This window comes from Lissotriton vulgaris, chromosome 1_1, assembly GCF_964263255.1.
Source record: "Lissotriton vulgaris chromosome 1_1, aLisVul1.2, whole genome shotgun sequence".
NCBI classification, from domain to species: Eukaryota; Metazoa; Chordata; class Amphibia; order Caudata; family Salamandridae; genus Lissotriton; species Lissotriton vulgaris.
This window is the reverse complement of record NC_141685.1, coordinates 1,981,799,966-1,981,824,850: the sequence shown is the minus strand read 5'-3', so window position 1 is coordinate 1,981,824,850 and position 24,885 is coordinate 1,981,799,966. Positions and strand designations below refer to the sequence as shown.

The window sequence follows — 24,885 nt, the reverse complement described above, 5'->3', positions numbered from 1 at the left end:
ATCGGTCTGAGGGGGACAGTGTTCAGCTGGTTTAGATCCTTCCTGGCTGACCGTCGACAAACGGTCTGGGCCTCTTCCAGCTCCGCCGAGATGCCGCCATTGGGAGTCGGAGTCCCTCAGGGCTCCGTGTTGAGCCCGACTCTTTTTAACATCTTTATGACCCCTTTGGCGACATTGGTGGAGTCTTTTGGGGCCCAGATCGTATCCTATGCCGACGATACCCAGCTCCTCTTTACTTGCCGGAAGGGAAAGATTTTGATGGAGAGAGTATCGGTGAGTGCCTTGGGGCTGTTTTTAAATGGTTCCAGCTAAACAGCCTCAAGTGCAACTCAGATAAATCTGAGATACTCTTCTTCGGATGCCCATCTGACCCAGATTATAAAGCAACACAAACGCCACTGCTGGAGCTATTTGACCAAAAAAGCTTAACACAAATGGATGTTTAGAATGAAGCATAAACACCCTGCATATTTAGCAACTGGGAATTTTATTCCTCTTTCGAAATTTTTCTTTTTGTTTATAACACCATATTTTCAGTGCATGGGAGAAACAAACATATATTATATACAATGTACAATCATGACATATAGAAAATTATTTACACACTCACGACATACATGGCCTTCCAATCGTACAAAAACATTCATACACAATGAATAATGAAATGATGACAATACAACAAACAAAGCAATTTTTCAAAGAAAACCACGTATCGGTCATAAATCAGTGGGGGACAGCCCCTAGGATTTTTGAATTTTCAAAAAAGTTTTTTTGGGCTTGATCTCTGAGCGGGAGTCCGCTTCTCATATAGTTGATAAACAGTCCTATTTTAGCACAAAAAATTCTTATTGACCAGATACGGGGATGGTCGACGCGTTTCGAACCCTTGTGGTTAAATAGGGTTCTCCTCAGGACCTAGGCTGGTTCTGTGGGAATAATGAAAACAATGGGGTACTTAGTATAGCAAAGTCTCAAAGAAAGAAAGAGAAACGCTCACTCCGAGCTAAACCACAGCCTACCTTCAGCCAAAGAATCAGAAGGGTAAAATGTTTTCAAAATAGAAGTACCAAGACAGAAGGTTTCACCGTGAGATGTGTTCACGGGCTGTGAATAGAAGAAAAGTAAAATAAATAAACGCGCTAAAAATGCAACCCTACAGTGCACTGCTCTAAGTTCAAGTGTGCCCTTGCGGTCGGGGGATTGTTTACCTGAACTGACAGCGGCTGCTGGCTGGACGTTTAAATCAAGCTGCTCATCAGTCGCGGTGCGAGGACACTTCTTCGCATGTGGGCCGCTGAAACGGAGGAGCAAATGGTTAAATGGTGCTCTTGATGTTCCACAACGTGGCGCTTCTCATGTAACAGGCATACCAGTCAGGAAATGGGTCCTTCCTCCCTGGGAGCGTTCTTGCGGAGTGAATCACGATCGCAAAGCAGTCAGGATTGCTACTTCCTGGTTTAAGTACTCCTAGAGGTTTCTGGGGCTTGTAGTTAACCTCTAATGGAACGGGCGGCGGTGGTACATGTCAGTGATGTTCTGTTGTGAACTGCACGAGTTAGGTGTTACATTTATAGATCTCTGACATTTCGTTTAACCCTCGCACGGCAGTGTTAAATTTCATGATTAATAATGCCTCACGCTGGGCCAGTTTCGCATCCAAGTCGCCTCCCCTTGGATCTTTTTCGATCTTGGACAGTACTGTCCATTTAAGATCGGTCTGTTTGTGTTTCATGTTTGCCCAATGATTAACTAAAGGGGCATTTTCAACTGCTCTTTTTAATCGGGATTTGTGTTGAGTAATCCTACTCCTCACTTCTTGTGTGGTCTTACCGATGTAAACCAAAGGGCACGGGCAGATGATTGCGTAGATAACGTTTTTGGTTTTACAATTAGTGAATGAGTCATGTTTCCAATTAATATTTTCAAATGTGAACAAGGAGTCCTCGATTGTTTCACTGCAACAAGTGCATGTTCCACATTTGTGGTGACCTTTGGTGGGAGGCAATCCAAAAAGGCTTTGTATTGTGGGGGCTTTGACTGACGGGAGGGCGGCTCTTACGATGTGATTCGCCACACTTTTCTCTTTTTTGAAAGCGAAAAGTGGGGGGGCTGATAGATCTTCATGAAGGTTTTTTAGTAAATGCCAGTTGGACATTATCAATTTTTTGTACTGATTTGCTGCTGGGCAAAAAGTGGTAACACATACCATCCTTCGGAGGTCTTGTTTGACTTTTTTTATCAGTAAAGTCTCTCTTGGGGTCCACCAAGCTCGTTTCAGGGAGTTCTTTAGTAATTTTTTAGGATAGCCTCTTTGTATGAGGCGGTCTTTTAGCTGTTCCGCATGCTTGAAGTATTCCTCTTTCGTGGAGCAGTTTCGACGTACCCTAAGGAACTGTCCATAGGGTAGGTTTTCTTTAAGGTTGCGTGGATGGTTACTGCTGAAATGCAATGCTTTATTTCTGTCGGATGGTTTGCGAAATAAAGTGGTGGTTAGACCTGGTGTTTGTGGTTGGACTTCTACATCGAGGAATGTGATCGAGTCTCTTGATGCAGTCGCGGAAAATTGAATGTCGACAGTTCTAGAGTTGAGCCATTCAACAAATTGGTTCAGTTCTTCTTGATTTCCTGTCCAAATTAAAAACAAGTTGTCAATATAACGCATATAGTTGGAAATGCGATGGCCATGTGGATTATTGTTGTATATGAACTTGTCTTCGAACAGACCCATAAACAGTATTGCCAGCTCTGGAGCAAAGGGGCAGCCCATCGCCACCCCCTTGACTTGGTAGAAGAACTCTGAGTCAAAGGTGAAAAAGTTCTTCTGCAATGTCAAGCGAGCTAGGTCCAAGATAAAATCAGTTGGAACTCTAACAGGTCGTTCCCGATTCTCCAGGAAGATGGTTAAGGTTTCCAATGCTTGTTCTTGCGGAATTTGAGTGTATAAAGACACTACGTCCAGTGTAACCAATAATTGGTTCTCACTGTTAAAGGTGGTTGAAGCTATGCGATTGAGGAATGCAGTGGTGTCTTGCAAGTGTGCTGGAATGGTTTCAATGAACGGTTTCAGGAAGAAATCTATATACTTCGCCACTGGTTCGAAGAGTGATTCACTCTTCGAACCAGTGGCGAAGTATATAGATTTCTTCCTGAAACCATCCACGCAACCTTAAAGAAAACCTACCCTATGGACAGTTCCTTAGGGTACGTCGAAACTGCTCCACGAAAGAGGAATACTTCAAGCATGCGGAACAGCTAAAAGACCGCCTCATACAAAGAGGCTATCCTAAAAAATTACTAAAGAACTCCCTGAAACGAGCTTGGTGGACCCCAAGAGAGACTTTACTGATAAAAAAAGTCAAACAAGACCTCCGAAGGATGGTATGTGTTACCACTTTTTGCCCAGCAGCAAATCAGTACAAAAAATTGATAATGTCCAACTGGCATTTACTAAAAAACCTTCATGAAGATCTATCAGCCCCCCCACTTTTCGCTTTCAAAAAAGAGAAAAGTGTGGCGAATCACATCGTAAGAGCCGCCCTCCCGTCAGTCAAAGCCCCCACAATACAAAGCCTTTTTGGATTGCCTCCCACCAAAGGTCACCACAAATGTGGAACATGCACTTGTTGCAGTGAAACAATCGAGGACTCCTTGTTCACATTTGAAAATATTCATTGGAAACATGACTCATTCACTAATTGTAAAACCAAAAACGTTATCTACGCAATCATCTGCCCGTGCCCTTTGGTTTACATCGGTAAGACCACACAAGAAGTGAGGAGTAGGATTACTCAACACAAATCCCGATTAAAAAGAGCAGTTGAAAATGCCCCTTTAGTTAATCATTGGGCAAACATGAAACACAAACAGACCGATCTTAAATGGACAGTACTGTCCAAGATCGAAAAAGATCCAAGGGGAGGCGACTTGGATGCGAAACTGGCCCAGCGTGAGGCATTATTAATCATGAAATTTAACACTGCCGTGCGAGGGTTAAACGAAATGTCAGAGATCTATAAATGTAACACCTAACTCGTGCAGTTCACAACAGAACATCACTGACATGTACCACCGCCGCCCGTTCCATTAGAGGTTAACTACAAGTCCCAGAAACCTCTAGGAGTACTTAAACCAGGAAGTAGCAATCCTGACTGCTTTGCGATCGTGATTCACTCCGCAAGAACGCTCCCAGGGAGGAAGGACCCATTTCCTGACTGGTATGCCTGTTACATGAGAAGCGCCATGTTGTGGAACATCAAGAGCACCATTTAACCATTTGCTCCTCCGTTTCAGCGGCCCACATGCGAAGAAGTGTCCTCGCACCGCGACTGATGAGCAGCTTGATTTAAACGTCCAGCCAGCAGCCGCTGTCAGTTCAGGTAAACAATCCCCCGACCGCAAGGGCACACTTGAACTTAGAGCAGTGCACTGTAGGGTTGCATTTTTAGCGCGTTTATTTATTTTACTTTTCTTCTATTCACAGCCCGTGAACACATCTCACGGTGAAACCTTCTGTCTTGGTACTTCTATTTTGAAAACATTTTACCCTTCTGATTCTTTGGCTGAAGGTAGGCTGTGGTTTAGCTCGGAGTGAGCGTTTCTCTTTCTTTCTTTGAGACTTTGCTATACTAAGTACCCCATTGTTTTCATTATTCCCACAGAACCAGCCTAGGTCCTGAGGAGAACCCTATTTAACCACAAGGGTTCGAAACGCGTCGACCATCCCCGTATCTGGTCAATAAGAATTTTTTGTGCTAAAATAGGACTGTTTATCAACTATATGAGAAGCGGACTCCCGCTCAGAGATCAAGCCCAAAAAAACTTTTTTGAAAATTCAAAAATCCTAGGGGCTGTCCCCCACTGATTTATGACCGATACGTGGTTTTCTTTGAAAAATTGCTTTGTTTGTTGTATTGTCATCATTTCATTATTCATTGTGTATGAATGTTTTTGTACGATTGGAAGGCCATGTATGTCGTGAGTGTGTAAATAATTTTCTATATGTCATGATTGTACATTGTATATAATATATGTTTGTTTCTCCCATGCACTGAAAATATGGTGTTATAAACAAAAAGAAAAATTTCGAAAGAGGAATAAAATTCCCAGTTGCTAAATATGCAGGGTGTTTATGCTTCATTCTAAACATCCATTTGTGTTAAGCTTTTTTGGTCAAATAGCTCCAGCAGTGGCGTTTGTGTTGCTTTATAGTCAAGTTTGGCTCAGCCTTGCTGAGTAATGAGTCAAGACCCTAGTGTGTTTTGCTCATCTGACCCAGATTGGCATGGATGGTGGCCTGCCGACATGTTCCCTCCAGCGCACCCGTCCCAGTTAGCAAAGAACCTTGGATTTAAGATTGACAACGGGCTGACGCTTAGATCCCAGGTTCTGGCTCTCACAGGAACCTGCTTTGGCATCCTCAGGATGCTCCGGAAGTTCTTCCCTCTGCTCTCCGAAGAACACAGGAGGACTACGGTTCAGGCCCTAATCGGCTCAAGATTAGATTACTCCAACATACTATATCTTGGCCTGCCGGAGTATCTCCTGCAACGCTTGCAGGTGGTCCAGAACACTGCCGCACGGGCCATCTTTGGCCTCCACAGGCGGGCCAGAGTCTCTAGCCTATTGCAGTCGCTCCATTGGCTGCCTATCCGGAAGCGGATAGTGTTTAAGGCTTTGACACTGGCCCACAAGGCTTTGTTCGCCTCAGGAGCTCAATATGTCCAAAGGAGGCTCGCCTTTTACCATCCGGCCTGATCTTTGAGATCGGAGTCCCTGTTCCTGGCTGTGGTTCCCCGAGTAAAAAAGGCCCGCATTGGAGGCTGCTCTTTTAGGCTGCGAGCTCCGCAACTCTGGAACTCTCTCCCTTTGACTCTATGCAGTACATCTAATCTACTGGCTTTTAGGAAGGGCATTAAGACATGGCTTTTTGCCCGCTAGGGCGCTCTCTCTATAGTGCTGGATTCCCTTAGTCCTCTGTAATGAATCTATTTTTGTTCTGTGTTGTCGGTCTTTTCTGGTCACTAATAAAAAGCGCTGGGACACTCCTTTCGGAGTAGCCGTGCGCTATAGAAGACTAATTTAACATTAACATTAACATTAACATAACATTAACATTACTTTTAGGATATATTGCTGAGATTCCACTCTCAGTTAGAGAACAAACTGCACAATTAATTTCACTGGAGAACTTATGAAGGGCCTGACCCCGAAAGTCAATGATTTGCTGCAAGATGCAGAGGTTTTGTAATGAAACTGTGGAAAACATATGCACAATTGCAGCTGGTACGAGCAAAACCTAAAGTCACAATGTTCCACTTAGACACTATTTGGCTGAGAAAGTATATGAACTTAGTGATACAGGCACCTTTACAGTCAGCTCATATCCTACTTGATGTATCTTAAACAGTGTGGAAACCCTTTAAAGGGACAGAGCCTGGGCCGCTAATAAAAACTGATAGAGAAGCTCAAATTTCGGGGCACAGGAACCCCAAATGTGTTTCGTGGAATTACTTGCTGATTATATCAAGCCTTGATGCCAACACGTAAGTGTACTAACTTTCCTGTAAATTGGTAAACTAATGGACACTTTTGTGTGTCAAGGATGACATTAATTTATATTCAAACAGTTGTCAACGAGATCAGTCTGTACGTTTACAGGTGTAATAAGCACCTGTAAACGTGCAGACTGATTTAAATAGAAAACTAAGCATTGCCCGTCCAGAGGAAGCAGGAGCAGGGTGGTGTACTTCCACCCTTATCATCTCTTTTTGTATCTAGATAGTATAAACAAGTATAAATGCCATAGAATTATTTATCTAGCAGAATGTAAGGATCGCACTTAAGGCTTTGCACATCTTTCTATACATACAATACAACTTCAGCAAATTGACGTCTGATCAAATGTGGAATTTCAGTTCGATAGTCCAGCCGTCTATGTTCGATTGTTTTCCTGTCAGCCCAATTATAGGTGAGCCTCCACAAATGACTATTCACCTCATTTATTTATGTTTCTTCCTATTGCTAACTGGTTCTCTAGGCGCGGGCACCACAGGTAAGAGTGGTGAGGCAGTGGTGGGGCAGAGCGGGTTGGGGCAAGTCGACAGACAACGGGTTAGGTCAAATGAAATATTAAAAAAATAAAACCACTTACCTTGTCCTCGCTGCATAGCCGAGTCCGGGATGAGGTGAGTGCATGGTAAGTGGTTTTATTTTTTTTAAATTTAATTTTGCCTATCCCATCTCTGTTGACGTCCCCTTATCCCATCCCCGCCCAGACGCTCTTCCCTGTGCCAGTCCTACCCGATTTTCTAGGTGTCAATGAAACTTTCCATAGTGAATCGCGAACACCTTTTATCACACTAACCGCCTTTGAATTGCTTGGTTTCTCTACATAAGCGTGCATAAAGCCTGGCACATTTTGCTTTTGATTACTGTACCCCATGCCGCACTCCATGTTTTGGGGATTGTAGGGGCCCGATTCACAGAACTAACTTAAGACAAAATCATAAACTTACTATTTTTGGTATTCACAGAAGTTAGGCTTTTGTCTTAAGTTTGTCTTAAGACAGACTTAAGACAGACTTAAGTTAGGATTTTGTCTTAAGTCTGTCGTAAATCTGTCTTAAGTTTGTATTAAGCCAAACTTAAGACAAAATCCTAACTTCTGTGAATACCAAAAGTAGTAAGTTTAGAATTTTGTCTTAAGTTAGTTCTGTGAATCGGCCCCTAGGTTCCTACACATTTTTTCGGGTCTCTTTTTTTGTTCCTAAAGTATTAAGTCATAAAGCACCAGCATGGACTACATTTTCTAGTATTTCAAATACCTGACTATTTTTCTATCAAATACAGCTACCAAGGAATCAAACGATAAACCGTTCGTGCGATGATATATTTGGCACTGCTGGTTGTTATTATTTATATTATATCCATGCATAAATTAATTCAAATTAATATAGTTAGGAAAAACTTTTACACAAATAAACATGTTTTAAAAAAAGTGATGTAACAGTATTTTGCACAATTACAGTATTTTCGCAATTCAGTCACTTGTTAGCACTGAATGACACCTTTGGGTAGATGCATCAACGTTGTCATTTGCGATTCCTTATTTGCGAAAAATAAGGAATCGCAATTAAGGAATCGCAAATGGCAATGCATCATTTATTTCTCAATTTTATTGAGATTCGGTAAAAATCGCATTTTTACCGAATCGCAATAAAATTGCGAGTTTCAAATAGCGAATTCGCAATTCCCATTCATTCCTATGGGCTGAAATGCCCATAGGAATGAATGGGAATTGCGAATTCGCAATTTGAAAATCGGAATTCAACAAAGCATTTCAAGGGTGGAGAGGGGGGTCCAAAGTACCCCCCCCTGCACCCATGAAATGCACTTTTACATGTAAGTTACAGACACACATGTCCTAAGGACATGTGTGTCTGTAACTTAACAGTTTAAAAAATGCATTTTTGTGCTTTTTTAAACAATTGTGCAAATTACCACGAGGTTCAAACTCGTGGTAATTTGCACTTGCAATTTTAAAATTCGCTATTTTTTTTACAATGATGCATTCCATTTAAGGAATCGCACAATTGCGATTCCTTAAATGCAATCGCATTTAAGAAATTCGCAAAATTAGCGAATTTTAACAAAAAGTAATGTTGCATATCAAAAAGCATTTTTGGAGTCGCAAACGGCCGATTTTAAGGAATCGCACCGTTTGCGACTCCAAAAATGCTTGATGCATCTGGGCACTTGTCTCTTGCCAGATCAAATAGTCTTGCCCTGAGACCCAGACGAATTACCAGAAGCAATTTTCGCAAACCTTAAACGGACATTGTCTTTGTTCAATCCAAATAACACAGCAAAACCTTGTATTCTCTATTATATGAATCTCACAGAAACCTGACTTTATTTCAACGGGCGTAGTACTTTCAGTAAGGCAAATATGCCGCATGGTAATTCCAATTTCCAGAAAACCTTAATTTTAATAATACAACTGTGATATTCATGAGCCATGTTTAAGACTGGCATTTAATAGATATCCAAATCCAGATCAAGTAAATAACAATCAACATCTTTTAGGTAAGTGCATTGGGATGCAATGCAGAATTAAAGCCTCGATGAGCCAGACTGGCTGGATAGCTGTTCTTAATCTAAAATGAAACTGTCTGAAGCTAGAGTATTCCAATCTGACGAAACTACCTCAGCTCCTAAACGTCAAACAAAATACAAAAAACACATCTATACTACTATTATAAAGAGAGAACTGTGTCCTTTGAGCCAGGTAAACTCGAAAAGTACACCACCAATCCAAACACCCAAGACATCTTTGAAAACCTCAGGGCAAGCAGAAGGACATAGGCTATATAAAAATAAAAAATATACGTTCTTTAAACAATTTAGGAATAAAAAAAAAAGTAGTCCCTTGCAAGTAGCGCCGCCCGCGATGTGCGTGATGACATCGGGAGCGCGGGGAGGAGCGGCGTTCAGGAGCAAGAGGAAGAGCGGCAGACATGAGCGCAGGGAGGAGCTGCGGACAGGCGGGGAGCAGCGGCGAGCGGCGGACAAGCGGTGAGGAGCGGCGAGAAGCGGAGGAGCAGTGGAGCGGTAAACTCAGCAGCGCTGGGAGGAGTGCGGGCTGAGGTAAGTGAAGCAGCCGCGGGTGCGCACCGAGGGACGGGCGGAGGGACGGGCGGGGGCCATGAGTGCTCGCAAGCCTTTTACTCAAAGTCGGGACGTCTAGGGAAACAGCAGACAAGAGCCGCGGGTGCGCACCGAGGGACGGGCGGGGGCCATGAGTGCTTGTAAGCCTTTTCCTCAAAGTCGGGACGTCAGGGGAAACAGCGGACACGAGCGTGGGCAGAATCGGCCAGGACCAACAAAACCGGAGCAAGGAAACACTGTAAGTACGCTCTGCTGCTTTCGGCCGCTCTGCTGCGCCTCTCCTGCTGCGATACTGCCCCCAGCCCCCTTCTTGCCCCGGGCAACGCAGGGCAGGCTGCTAGTTTTTAATATAGACTTTGACTGGTGTATAGTATTCTAGTTATTATCACCTACTTAGTTTCATTGGGTACTGTAAGATATTGTATTACTGGCTGAGGGGGTGAAAACCGATTCTAGCAGCAACCACAATTCTTGTCAGGATGAAACACAAGTAAACCCCGAATTAACCTGTACTTAACCCTCTGGCAGCTTCACGCAAAAAGAGTCAGGTTTTAATTTAGAGGCAATGTGCAAAGTATTTATGCAGCACACAAACAATAATATAGTGAAAACACAACACAAGAAAAATCCCACACAATTTAGAAAACTAGAGTAAAACTGAATACCTTATTTGACACCAAATTGGCATGAATCCAATTAGTAGAACTGGGGATATGCAATTTTAAAAGGTTTTTGAAAATCAAATTCTAAGAAGAAAAAAGTGCAGCTGTGATTATATGGTTATTGGACATAAAGTCTAAGTCCCAAGTTCAGACCGATCACGATGGAGCGCGGGTCGGATACAGGAGTAGGTTCAGTCCACTGAAAATTGCCTTGAGGGCCTGGGAGTCAAGATGAGAAGTCCTTGTGTTGAACTGCACGGGCCGGCATCAAGGAACATTTGACGAGGAGCTGGATAAATATCCATGGGGAACCCATCATGGCCAGTGGTCTTCCCCGCAGAAAGGCCAGGGAGGGCCTCCCCAATTTCCTCTATGGTAAGAGGTTCGTCCAGTACCCGGGACTCCACTGGTGAGAGGATGGGCAGAGGGACTGAAGCTAGAAAACATTTAGGCCCTGTTTGACCCCTGTCTGAGGGCACAGAGTACAGCTTCTTGTAGAAATGAGCGAAGGTCGGAGCGATCTCTGAAAGTGATCACCTTAAACAGCCCGATTCGTCCATCATTTCAGGAATGATCCGGTTCGCTTGTTGCCAGCCAATGAAGCAGTTTCCCATTCTTATCTCGCAAACTGTACACTCCAGCTGTGGATGCATGCCAAAAGAGTTTAGCGGCCTCCAGGGAGTGTAAGCAAATGTCTTCCCAGACAAGGTGCAGTTGCTGAGATACAGACTTGCTGGGGGTCCGTTCCAGGTGGTGTTCCAGGAGTATGTGGAAGGACACTAACTGGGTAATGAGAGAGGCACTTTCAATTATCCTTCTCCTGATCAAGCACTTTGCAACCCCATGAAAGGTTGCCTTACTTGCAGCCCAAAGGGTGTCCCTGCAGGAGAGACTCGTTGTTGCCTTAAAATATTCAACTAGTTTGGCCCTTAACACTTGGACAAAGTCCACGTCCTGGAAATACCATGCTGTGATGCGCCCCATAGGACGCAACCCCGAAGGAGAGTGATCCAGGTGGAGAAGAAGCGAGGAATGATCAGATATACCCCACAGCAGGATATTAACATGGGTCACCAAGTGGTAGTTGGGTTGGGTAAGAGAAAGAGGACTATATGTGAATGCGCATGGTACACCTTCGAAGTTTGAGAAGAGGCAGGTCAAAGCCAGATCAGTTAATCTAGTACTGGAAGTGGGGGAGCCCAGCTGCAGCTCTTCCATGTGCCACTGCCACACCACTTCAGGAGTATCATAAAAATTAGACTTGATAAGATGGATGACTCTGAGTTTGGCTGGGAACCGAAGATGGCATTGCAGGCCTACGGCTCGCTCTTTTTACTTGATTTCTAGGTATGACTGCCTCCACTGCTGTGCCTCCCTGGTATAGTCTGGAAATACGAGGACCTTCACATCCTTGCACCTCATATCCGAATGAGAGCAGGATGTGCTCAGGATTGTGTCTTTGTCCCTGTAGTTTACAATACGGACAATGATGGGCTGGGATGATGCCCCCGGTGGAGTCCCGAGAGTCAGGGCTCAGTGTGCCCTCTCCATGGCGAACCATAGGGACAAACACAAATCTGGCATCCAGGACTTAATTCAGGTCACAATGAAGTCAGCCAATTGAGGCAAGCAGTGCCATCACTGGCTTCAGACACCCCTATGATGCAGATGTTGTTGCGCCTCGAGCGATTCTCAACACACTCAGCTCAAGCTTGGAGCATTGATGTGTGGGAAAGGAGAGCAGATACCTTGGATTTAAAAGTGGAGACTCTTGCTTCAACTGTGGAGATACTGGATTCTGCCTCTGCAATCCATGCCATGGCATTGCAGAGGTCCTGTCGGAGGAGCGCTACATCCATTCTGACCTCACAGATCTTGGCTTCTACCACTGCTTGAGAGGACTGGATCACTTGCAGAATGACTGCAAGATCATTAGACGCAGATGTGGGGTTTTGCCATCTGGGGGGCCCAGGGGACCAGATGTTGACTGTGTAGTGTAGTGGTCCATTTGCATCTGTGTTGAGGTGGAATGCAATGCTTTTTCCTTTCCCCTGACTTTGATCCCAGTGGGCACAACTGCGGCCGCATTTGTCTGTCCAGCGGAGGTGCCAAAGTCCACAAATCACACTGTCCAAGGCCTATAGGTGTGAAAGGAGGAAGCAGTCCATGAGCAGACCCCAAAAACCCTGGGGCACCAGTCATCGCAGACTCCAGGAGACCACACTAGGTAGCGACTGCACACCCTGGATCCTCTCTGGCCTTTGCGGTGCTCCTCTGTAACTGGGGTGGGGGAGAAGGGGCCAGCTATTACACTAGTGGCGTTGTCCCACGGATGTAGGGGTCATGACCAGCCAGCGGTGACCCGCCAACCTCCCCGCTGACAGGATTGCCGCTCCAGCCTCCACATGCCAACAGCAGCTTTAATGCAGGGCAGTGCCCCATCCCCAGCAGACAGTCCAGCCGTAGGGGGACACCACCCCGGCATCCAGGTGCAAAGTGATAGTGACCAGGATCAGTGTGCGACCTAAGGGACCATGTGCAACAGTCACCCTCCAAAAGCAGCCCCAGCAAAGGTGAGCCACATGTAGGAATGCAAGAGCAGCAGCGTCCTATACGAGCACCGGAGAAGGAAGCCCACACTCCAGGGGGTACTGCACCAACTGGTGAAGTGAACCTACCTCAGCAGGTGCGTGTGTAGTCCGCAATCTCCAGGCCGCCCATATGAGCCAATTTCCGCACATCAGGGTGCGCCAGCGGTGGTTTCACCAGCAATCTGCCTTCACCCCCAATGGGGCACAGCAGTCTGGCCTCAGGCAAAGTGGCCTCTCCCAGCAGCACCCGGTGCTCCGAAGGTTCAGCCAATGGGCTCCCCAGCCCCAGATAGTGACACAGGCCCGCCAGCTCAACAGGCCATCAGCCTGGTCCGGACATAGGGAGAGAAAATAGCTGCAGTGTCTGTATGGCCAGGCTCCAGGAGAAGGAAGGTACAGGCCTCCCCACAGGGCATCTGCACCAACGTGTGCATCCAGGCTGCCCCTGTGGCAGGGTAAGCAGGCAGTGACCACCAAACCCTCTTTCAGCCCCAGTGTCTAGGAGTCTGAAGGCACCTCACCTGCTGTACCAGTTGCACAAGTTGCGGTAGACCACTAGGCCAAGCCCCCCACCAGGTCAGAAGTCAGAGAGGGAGATTAAGGGCCGCATTAGCACATATAGGCCCGAGAAGGAAGTAGTCCACTCTTCCGGTGCACTACACAGATGCTTGCAGTGAAACTGCCCCGTGTCGGAATGGGTGGGATGCGGCCTCTAGGCCTCACTGCGACCCCAGCTTCTAGCTGACAGCAGGCCTCACCAGTGGTCCTCACTCAGCTGCACACATCCCCTGACAAGCCAAACAGGAGACAGAAGGGATGTGGGCTCTCTTTGTGTATCAACTGGCACACCCAGGAGCGAGACAGAGACTTCGAGCCACTCGGCAGCCTCTGCGCAGAGTGCCTGAATGTCCTGAAGGCCCCACCAGGGCTCAGGCTCCACGTCCGCAAGACAGACCTGGGCCGCGGACCAAGCGGCATCAAAACTCCACTGGGACTGCACAACAGGAACGGATGTCGGGCAGCTGTCACAAATCCTGATTGAGACTGGAGAGCTGGATTCCTGACGGAACGCCACTACAGAGCGGCCACCATGATGGTCTCCTTGGCCTCGCCCTTAACACCAAACTTAAGGAAATATGCAGTTAATTATACTACACAAAGCGATGATTTTTATCAGCGACTTACGATTGGCGAAAGCCCCCCAAAGCATGCTCAAGCCCCAGTTGATGTCAGCCTACTTAAAAGTACCAGACACACAATTGTTCTTTTTGCATTTGTCACACCAAGTGGGACGCATGTGCCCAGACATAGGTCCTGTGCTCTCCATTCCACTGAAGTCAAGCTATCCTGGCTGATGAGGGGTGAAAACCCGAACGTAATCCTAGGATGCTTGTTTACAGTCTAGGGAGGACCTGGCCTGGCAGTTCGGGCTGGACTGTTCCCATTGGGTGCAGGGTCAAAACAGATTTGCAATACAATTAATTGGAACCACATGTATACTTTTCTTTAGACAATCGATACAATGGGCATCATAATTATCTGTTTCAACTGACACAATTTGTGATTCCATGTTCCTGATAATTCAGTTTCTAATATTACAATTATTTGGATACATATACATTGGAGCTAATAAATTAAAATATGCAGAGACTGGCGACATTGTTGAAAACCAACGCGTTGCAGCTAGGCCTTCATCAGGACTCCGTCACAGTGGTTACTAAACAGGGAATATATAAACATGATTTTAATCTAGAGTTTAGAAGCCCTTTCAATCATTTAAAATGTATATAAATTATCAGGAACATAGAATCACAAATTGTGTCAGTTGAAACAGATAATTATGATGTCCATTATAATGATTGTCTAATACACAAAGTGCAGCTGTCACCCTGCACAGATGTGTATTGGAGACAGTTTGCAGGCACTCAGAGAAAAGTTTAGAGCAAAAAAGGTCCACATCCTAAAAGTGGTGCTTATAATTCAGTAATGTCAAATCCATCTTTATCACTAAAGAGGATTTATATTTACCATTCCAAAGATCTGAAACATGATTTAATCACTCCTTTCTAAACAGGAGTTACAGCTTAAAAGTGTTTGAAGGAATTCCCAATGCTAGCCTATGTGAGGGGTAGGCCTACCAGTAGTGAAAAATGAATTTAGTTGTTTGTCACTACCAGGACATTAAAAACTTAAAAGTACATGTCCTACATTTTAATTATGCAGCACACCCTAACGATAGGACTACCTAAGGCCTACCTTGGCTGAGACCTATGTATAATAAAAGGGGAGTTTAAGGCTTGGCAAGTAGTTTTAACTGCCAAGTCGAAGTGGCAGTTAACTTCACACACAGCCCTTGAAATGCCAGGCCTGAGACAGGTTTAAAAGGCTACTTGTGAGGGTGGCACAATCAGTGTTGCAGGCCCACTAGTAGTATTGAGATTACATAAAATAACATGTGTTGGTATCTTAGCGCTGAATAACAGATGTTTTCTGCTACCCAACTCAATGGTACTCATTTTATCGACCTCAGATGGATGAAAGGCTGAGTGGACCCACTGGGATTAGAACCTGTGACCATGAGGTAAAACACAGGCCCCTGCAGTGGAGGCATTGGTACGCTGAGCCATCAGCCCTGGCTATAGGCCCCTGGATACATAGTATGCTACTCTAGAAGGTACTGATAAGCAAACTAAATATACCAATCAGGTATATACCAGTGCCACCATGATTTGGGGGGAAGCACATGCAAGTGGTAAGCGCTCAGAGTTCTATGGCCAACAAAAAGATACAGCAAAAAGTGGAGGTAAGCAGCCAAAACAAGTGGGGAAGATTACCCTAACAATTTACACTTCTAACATAATTCTATTGCCAAAAAGAAATACAGATATTAAAGTGGGCCACTGAAAACCTCTATCACACATTAACAGCAGGTGCACTTAAAGATCAGAAGGACTAACTTTGAATTATCTTAACTCAACATCAACTAAGCCAACACATCGCTAATTTCAACATATTAGACGAATTCCAATCTGGTTTGAGACCTGGACACAGCACTGAAACAACTATTCTTCACATTGCAGACTATGCTCTTCAAGCCCTTGACCAAGGCAAAACCTGTCTCTTGATACTACTGGATTTATTCTATGCATTTGAAATAGTCAAGCACGAAAAACTAATTGAACGCCTAGTACACAGGATGGGAATAGAAGATACCGTCATCAAATGGTTTGGTTCCTTCCTCCGGAACTGCTCCAGAGATTCTTAGTTAACAGCAACCTATCTGTTCCCTCCTCGATAACAATCGGTGTCCCTCAAGGCTCAATTCTGTCCCCTACCCTCTTCAATCTCTACCTCGAACTGCTAGCTGAAATACTCCACACTGCCAACAACTCCTTCCACATGTAAACCGACGATACCCAGATTTACATCAAAATCTCATCCCTAGAGGAGATTAACTGTTTATATGAGGCTCTGAAGTTAACTGTTCAATGGCCTGCCTGCCACCAGCTCAAACTGAATGCACAAAAAAAGAGTTCCTTCTCATCTCCCACCCTAAAACACTGCTGACATCCTGGAATGGACCAACCTGATCACAGCACTTAATTGCACACAGACCATAGTGGAATCTGAAAGATTTCTCAGCATAACCCAGGACAGCCACCTGAATATGCGTGACCACATCAACTCTACGGCCAAAACTGTCAGGTTCCACCTGATCTATTTGAGAAAACTTAAAACCTTCCTTGAAGCTGCAGACCTAAAAATTGTAGTCCAGGAGCTAGTTATCTCCAGGATTTGATATGGCAGCTCAACCCTATCTGGCCAACCCTAGATCTCCACTGTCCCCCTAAAAGCCTGCCTCAGTAAAACTCTTAACAGGCTCAAGAAAATTTGACCACATCTCTCTGCATCTGAAGGCACTGAACTGGCTCCCCTTTGAAGCCAGAGTCCACCTCAAACTGGCTTGTATCATGCACAAAGCACTATACACGAATTCCCCTGCATATCTCACCAAGAAACTCTTGGTATCTGGCGGCATCAGAAATTCCCGGCCCGCTAGAGACCTTGTGCTCCAGCCACCCTGCTACAGTTAGGATAGAACATGGAACTGGCTGCCGTCCTCTATCAGAATAATCCTTTCTCTGTCAACCTTTAAGAAGGAAGCTAAAACATTCCTAATTAGCAAATTCCTCCCTTAATTCTCTTGCACTGTGCACTCTGCTCCGAGGCAGTGCTCTGGTTACTCTGAAAAATCTCTTGCCTGCTTGGTTGCTCCTATTCTCTGTACTGATTCATTATTCCTGCATATGTAATTGTGGACTTTCCCTGCATATCGCTGACGTGTCACCCGCATATTTAATTGCGGATTTTCACAGCATTTTGCTGACTTGTCGCCCCTCTGGTTACGTCTGAATCTTGTCTCTTCACTCTATCCCTATTTTTTTCTGTTTTCCCTGTAAAGCGCTCTGACACCCTATCGGGTCATGTTTGCGCTCAATAAAATCTTAAATACATTAATTAAGTAATAAAAATGCCATGCAGATAGGACAATTATGACTATATCGATAATCATGTTATTACACTTTTTGAAAAAAAGGCTTGAGTGGAAAGGATACTTACCGAGGCCACATTTACAAAATCATCATCCGATAGTGTTTCTAGCATCTCAGAGACAGATGTTCTTATCAGCTTAAGTGTTAACCCACTCACGCTTCCACTCCTTATAAGAAAGAAGACAACGACGTTCCATGAATAGTTTAAGGAGTCTTAAACATTTGAATATCAGGTGATTGTACATTAAATTAAGAAACATTAAACAAATGACTGTTTGTCAATTACAACATGCTATTACTTAACGTTGGTAAACAACTCCGATTTGCATAAGGGGATGTGCTGATATTGAGGAATGTGACCCTTTGTTCACTCTTAGCACTGAACTTGCCTGAAAACCACCATCTTAGCTTTGATGAAATTAATTATTAGTAGTTAAAGCAAGCATATCTTGAGGCATTATTTACATGGTTGCTACTGTAAAACATATGTATTTATTGTACTATATAATATTTGAAAGAAAAATACATTGCTTTGTTTAACCAAAGTGAAAGAAGGAAAAAGCTTAGATTTAAATTAGTTATTATTATTTTGAAATAGTTGCAGCTTAAAACTGCAGAATTGTTAAGAGGTTAGGGTGTTTAGCTAAATTGTATAACTTTTGATCTTGAAAGAAGAAATAAGATAACGCATTAAAACTCGCTCTCTTTTTTTGGGTGGCATTAAGTGAAATAAAAATTCAAAAAAGGTTTTGTAAATACATTTGTTTAAGTATGTTGAGCAGCATTGGACTTAGCTGTTATGTATGTTCAAGTACTTGTAGGGTATTTGGAACTTTTATACAGTCATGATAATTCATTATGGTTTCTTAATAACATGTAATATTTTGTAGACCTGGAAATTTCACCAAAAGTGTTTAAAACTCTAATGAGGATGCTGCCCAAGACCTGGGTAATCCAACTAAAAAAGAAAAAGGCAAAACAATTGGTTACAGAATGGTTACAGAATAAAACAAAAAGGTAAATTAACCCCTATCATTTTGTAAATGTAGTACTAAATAGCTTCTTGTGGACTAAAATCAAGCATAAAGATGCTTCAGTTTATGTAGACTATGCTTTGTACATGCTACAGGCATACAGGGCTGCATTGAAATGTATCTTCTTTTGTAATTTAGTACTAAGTTATGAATGTTTTGATGATTTTCTAATTAAGTATAGCAAAAGAGCCAATCTAAATTATATCAAATGCAGGGAGATGATAAGTTAGAGTGAAAAGTGTGCATTAAAAAGTGAGGAAAGCATAGGATATACTGAGCAGAGAAGATTAACTGGAGAAGATTGTGTAGGAGTTCAGAAAGTGACAAATGCACCATGGGAAACTAGTATCATGTTCTGTTATCTATGTTGTAGCAGTACACATTTTTCTTTTAGCAAAATGTACACTGTGGTTGATGAATAGGAGAATCAATGTGGAGGTAAATAGTAGAATCAATGTGGAAGCAGGACACATTTTGTGAGTTTGTGTATGGAACAAAAGTGAAGTGATACATCCTCTGCAGTAGAAAATGCAGAAAGCAGGCAAAAGATTTGATGATGAGACTTGAGGAGTGTGGGAATTGGATAAAAAAGGAGTATGCTCAAAGAAGGTAGAATGGAATGTGGTTGCATATGGCGAACAAAGAATTTTTTAGAGATGGATTAAGGTCCAATGAATGCAATTATGTCATGCAGACCATGTCATTAAAAAATGGGTAGATGGGAACTTGCATGGGAGAGACTGCGAAATAGAATTTTGGAATGGAAGTGCAATATCACATTTTAGTATGCTTCAAAGGTGATAATGGGAAGTGCAATCTTTAAAGTCAAGGGCAATGATGTGAGGGTGGTACTAATAGGATGATGTGGAAATAATTTTCAAAATACCCAGGTGCCCTTGGGTGAGAAAGATGATTATTAGAATATTGTTAGAAAATATGATATTTTATGAAAGGAAGTAGGAGTGTTCACAACATGTATGTATGAGATTTAACTAAAACAATGATGCAGTGCCAATAAGGCATTGTTTAAGAAGGGTTGTCGTGTTAATGATTGATGAAGTGAGATTTAAACTGGAGGAGATGGTTAAGCACAGGATATATTGAAAGCTAACCTGTGGTGGTTTGGCCATAACTCGAACACCTTTAAGAAACCTGAGGCTTGACTTTATGAAACCAATATATACCTTACCTTTTGGGGTGAGATATTCTGTGGTAGTAGTTGAAGTTACCTGAAGAACACTTCTTCTGCCTATTTGTGTTGCTTCTTGGAGTTTAGGTTGTGCTGGCCAACAATATTTCTATTTTAGTTTTCTAGAGCAAGGAGATTTAGTAGTTGTTTAAGCTGTAGTTATGCAAATGATGTGGCAGTATGGGGATGGCATGGTACATTATTCAAGGGGGCTAATTTTGTAGATGTTGGGCTAATTAGGTAATGCAAATTGTTGGTGTTCCTTGTGTGCTTCATGAAGCAAAGATGTTATTGATTCAATTTGGTTTGTAACACAACTACCTTCATCCCTTCCTCTAAGAAATGCTAGCTAGCACTTCTTAGATAAGATCATATGCAATACCCGATAGGTGTTTTTTAATATAACAATTAAAATCTAACATTCTATGCATTCAATAAATTCTAAAATGTGTCAAATGCTGAAATGGAAACTGCGATGTCAATTCTGTGTATGTAGCAGATGTCATATATGAAGTAACATTGTCAAATTAAGAATAGTATAAGTATGTTTTAATTTATTACTGACTGTATTATTTGTGGACACCATGTATGCCTAGTTCTGAGGCGAAATCTGCAATATTTAATATCATGATATCTGATATCTGGTGTGAATTTAAGTTACAGCACTGTTATTCATACCATAGTAATGGAGTAAGTGCTTTGGAAGTGTCTATCAATGTACTGCCACATGTTAAACTGGACTGTTTATGTTTTTTCAGTCTATATCTATGTTGTCTTCAAAGCCTGTGTCTATTAGCTGTAACCCATGGCTATGTTTGTTATGTTTCATTAATATAAAGAGTGGATCACAATGGAGATAATTACCTCTCCTTTGTCTGTTATAAGGGGAAGTGTGTATAATTACTTGCTTATTTTCTTATTTTCACTTGAGGCAAATATATTTGTTTCAGTTCCATACAGAGTCTCTCAGCCTGACACATTTCAGGAGCACATGGGCATTGGATAATTGAGCAAAATAGATAGGTTTCTCCAATTAAAAACAATCACAGCAATAGGTGAGATTCAACAGGTAATTATAGGAACAGCGGGTGTTTGTTTCTGTTCCTTGCACTTTGTTTTTTAACTACTTCTTAAACAATATTGCATCTGCTATGTTATATGAGATGGCTTGAAGAAAAACGTCTATCATGATTGCTATTGAGATTAACTCTGGGCATAATACTACACTACGCTAACAGAGCATGCAAAGTTTGTACTAATTCACACTTTGCAAATTGCACGTAGTACAGTACCAAAACTGTGCTTAATCACGTAGCTTAGCAGCTAAATAAACAACATCCTCAAATGCTTTGAAAAAGCAATTTTACATGCTTAAAAGCATATAACCAATTCACAAGAGTGAACTTTCACAATTAAAACATTAGGCAATGAGAGAGCTGATGATTTTGGGGTCCCCCCTAATCTAGGGGGGGGGGGGACCAAGCAGATGCCTTGAACACAAAGAGCATAAACAAAAAGCAAATTTTGTTTAACTTCAGTGGTGGTCCCATCCTCTTAGGACCACCCCAAGCACAGTTATTGGCATAAAAACAATCCCAAACAAAGGCCCTGCAAAGCATTATGGGACGAGATTAGCAGTGGGCAGTGAATATTATAGTATCCAATATCAAAATAATTCTACAAAGAGCCGCAATTCACCTAGTCTTTACTAGATGTCCCTCACGAGTCAAATGCAAAACCATTGAAACCCTTTCATCAAGCATTTGCATTTGACTTGTGAGGGACATCTAGTAACCACCAGTTGAACTGCAGCTCTTTGTAGAATTATTTTCATATTGGATACTATATAATATTCACTGCCCACTGCTAATCTCATCCCATAATGCTTTGCAGGGTCTTTGGTTGGGAATGTTTTTTTGCCAATAACTGTGCTTGGGGTGGTCCTAAGAGGATGGGACCACCACAAATCGTTCAATAAGATGTGATTTTTTTGTTTGCAAGGCATCTGCTTGGTACTCCCCCTAGGTTAGGGAGGATCCCAAAATCATCACTTCTCTCACTGCTTGCTAATTTTTCAGTTTCACTTGTGTGAAAATACTATACGCACTTTAGCATATGAAGATAGAGATACTTATTTTATCATAACTGGCACTGTGTAGGATACCATTTGCAATTGTTTTGTTAGTACACAGTGTCATCAGCTAAGCTACGCAGACTATGTGTACTACGTGAAGTTCAAAATATACTATGTGAAGCTACTTGTATGCTGCTACACAAATTATGCCCAGGCTTAGTTGAGATAGGTAGAATGGCTATAGATGTCAGCATGTGTACAATAAATAGTATTGAAGTATCACTGGCTGCATTAGTGCTGCAGCCACACTCCTTTTATGCTTGTGTCTTCAAATGAATGTTATGATGTTAGAAAGATATGCAAGCTGAACTATAATACATCAAGTGACTAAAGGCTCCCAAGTCTTTCTCCTGAAAATATATTTCTTTGTGCAGCAAAATTGTCATCAAGGATGTAAGGATGTTTGCATGTATTGCCTGAAAATGTGCATGACATATAAATCAAACAGCAGTCTACTTCATAACATATAGTGTATGTTTATGTCTAACAAAAGTAATTGGTACAAGGTGAGAATGTTGGCATGTCAAATTGTATTTTCTAATGATCCTTTTTACTCTTTAATAAACAAAGACTGTCTATAATGATCAGGTTTTCAGCACTTACACGTCTACCAATATCAGCATGTCTTTGGGTGATGCAGCTCCTTGAATATACCTAAAACAAAAGTGAAAAGAAGTGTAGTCAGGCAGTACTATCTTAAAGCCTGGGCAAAGTAATAGACAAAATATAGAATGCAGTTTTCACAATTCACTATACTTTATGCAGTTGTAGATGGGAACTGATTCTCAGTTACAATCTTGTGAGGATAAGATAATTTCAAACATGTCATCATCTTTGGATTATAAACAGAATAAAATGAGCAATTCATATAAGTTTCAATTATCTCAATTACAGGTGGCTGACATGAAGATCGTAAATCGTGGCCAAGAACCTACTATTTTTGCTTAGACTTCACATAATTCATAGAATATCCCTTCACCTAAAGTTGAGCGCAGTTTTCTTTGGTGTGTGTTAGTGGGCAGAGAGGAGGAAGCAGAAAATGAACACAGTATAACTGAGTAAGTAATGATAACAGTCTTAGAAATATTAGTGCTGTATTGATCCTGGAGATCAATCAATAATTCGGGGGGCACAGAACCGGGGAAGAAATTAGGAGTCTTTCTGAAACTTTTAATTTAATGTGTGTCTGCATAACTGGGAAGGAACAAGTTGACAGATCAAAGAACAGTAATGAAAAGAAATGGTTAGAAATATTCTTAGAACTAAGAGTAGATCCTAATGATGGAAATATGGCAATATTTGTGTCATTCAAAAAAGGAAAATTTAACTATCTTCCTAGTCAACTTCTTGATGTAGGTTGGCAAGGTTTAACTACAAAAGTTAAAATGCGAACACCCGCAGAAAAATGAAAACAGACACATAAAAGAAAGGATAGTCAGAGCTTATTGGAGGACTCTTCCCCCTATGCCATCTCAGATATGTATTCAATTCTTGCTTCCCATATGGAGACGATGCTTGGAAATTGCGGGAATAATGTAGTAATTGTGTGTGAGCACAAAAAACTATGTGGTAAGCTCAATGATATTATTATTAAAGAATTTTCGAGATTACTGACAATGAGTACCTCAAATTCCTCAAATGGATGGTATACTCAATCTTGTAGAGATGCAAAGACAAAGCTTCTAAGAGCAATTTAAAAGGGAGTTAGCCAGGAGATAAGGGATTGGTCTAACTTCTAGAAGCCTCAGCCAAAAATGATATTATGACATTTTGGCAACCAGTCAGTAAAGGCGTTGTGAAATTTGGGAAACCAGCAGAATCATCAATCCTGCCCCATGAATGAATTGCCTATTTTGGGAACCTGTACTCTGGTTCTCATGAATCACTGATAGTCAATCTCTAGCCAGAAGTTAGCCCCTTGTCTAACTCATGCTTGCCTGACCCCAGTAATTTTTCTCCCTCATGGAGACTGCTCCAGCAGTAGCCTCTTTCAAACAAGGTAAAGCATCAGAGCTAAACAAGGGCACGGCAGACCTTTTTAAATCAGATAATGCCATTTGGGTCACTTATATCAATGTGGTTACCAATTCAATTGCAGATGGAGCAGCAAAGCCAGGCACATGGAAAGGGTTTGAGATGGTCCCCATCTTCAAGAAGGGGAGCCCCAGCAACCCAACAAACTACTGCCAAATTAGCCTCATAGACAACCTTCAAAAGGTGTTTTGCAAGCAAGTGTTGAAGCGGCTTTTGTATTGGTTTAAAGAAAATCACCTTCTTTCGGATATACAGGCAGGTTTCAGGTCCAAGACCAGTGCAATTGACCAGGTCTTCCACTTCCTTTTTGTGGCATTCATTGATCTCTTTACCGCTTTTGATTTGGTCCCTAGAAACAAATTATGGGAGGTCCTACATGGCGTAGGGGTTCCTTGCAATTTATTACATATAATTATGGATTCCATGGGAATTATGCAATGGGTAGTGTGGCACAAGAAAGTAGCCAACTAAGGCAATTTCTACTGAAAACAGAGTGTGCCAATGATGTTTTCTTGTGCCTACACTTTTTCTCTTGTATATTATCTACTGTGTCAATTATCTGTTTAATTGTGTCAACAATTCCCCAATTTTGGCAGGACAGAAAGTACCAGCTCTTTTTTTTCTGACAACATTCTTTTATTGGCTAAAACTAAGAGAGTTCTTTAAAACCTGTTCGACAACTCTAGATTGTTCTGCATGGAGTATGGCCTTAAAATCAATGCCTCAAAAACTAAGTAGATGAACTTCTTTAGAAAAAAGGGCGAAAGGTGCCATCAATGTAGGAAAAGAAGTCTTGGAAAGTGTCAAGGAGTTTGACTATTTAGGAATTTGGTTGGCGAATCCCAGATCTTGGGACTGTCAGATTCCTAAAAGCTCATTTATGATTAAGCACTAACAGGGGCCATATGTAGATTTCCTAAAAGGGGCTCTTGGTTTCCAATTCTCCCTGCCATGGAAATCTACAAGACATAAGTTATGGGTGCAGCACTTTTTGGAGCTGAGCACTGGGGCCATTGTAATAA

The 24,885-nt window shown here is 42.4% G+C and overlaps 1 protein-coding gene across 2 annotated transcripts in view; it reads right to left on the bottom strand.

Annotated features, from left to right (window-relative positions):
- Positions 1–24,885, bottom strand: part of CACNA2D1 (calcium voltage-gated channel auxiliary subunit alpha2delta 1) — a 1,701,483-nt gene that overhangs the window by 520,607 nt on the left and 1,155,991 nt on the right. For both annotated transcript variants that reach the window (XM_086919803.1, XM_086919796.1), the window contains exons 9-10: positions 22,433–22,483; positions 17,540–17,639 (exon numbers count right to left, since the gene is read on the bottom strand). In XM_086919803.1, the coding sequence (XP_086775929.1) occupies positions 17,540–17,639; positions 22,433–22,483 (151 nt within the window). The remainder of the gene's footprint in view (positions 1–17,539; positions 17,640–22,432; positions 22,484–24,885) is intronic.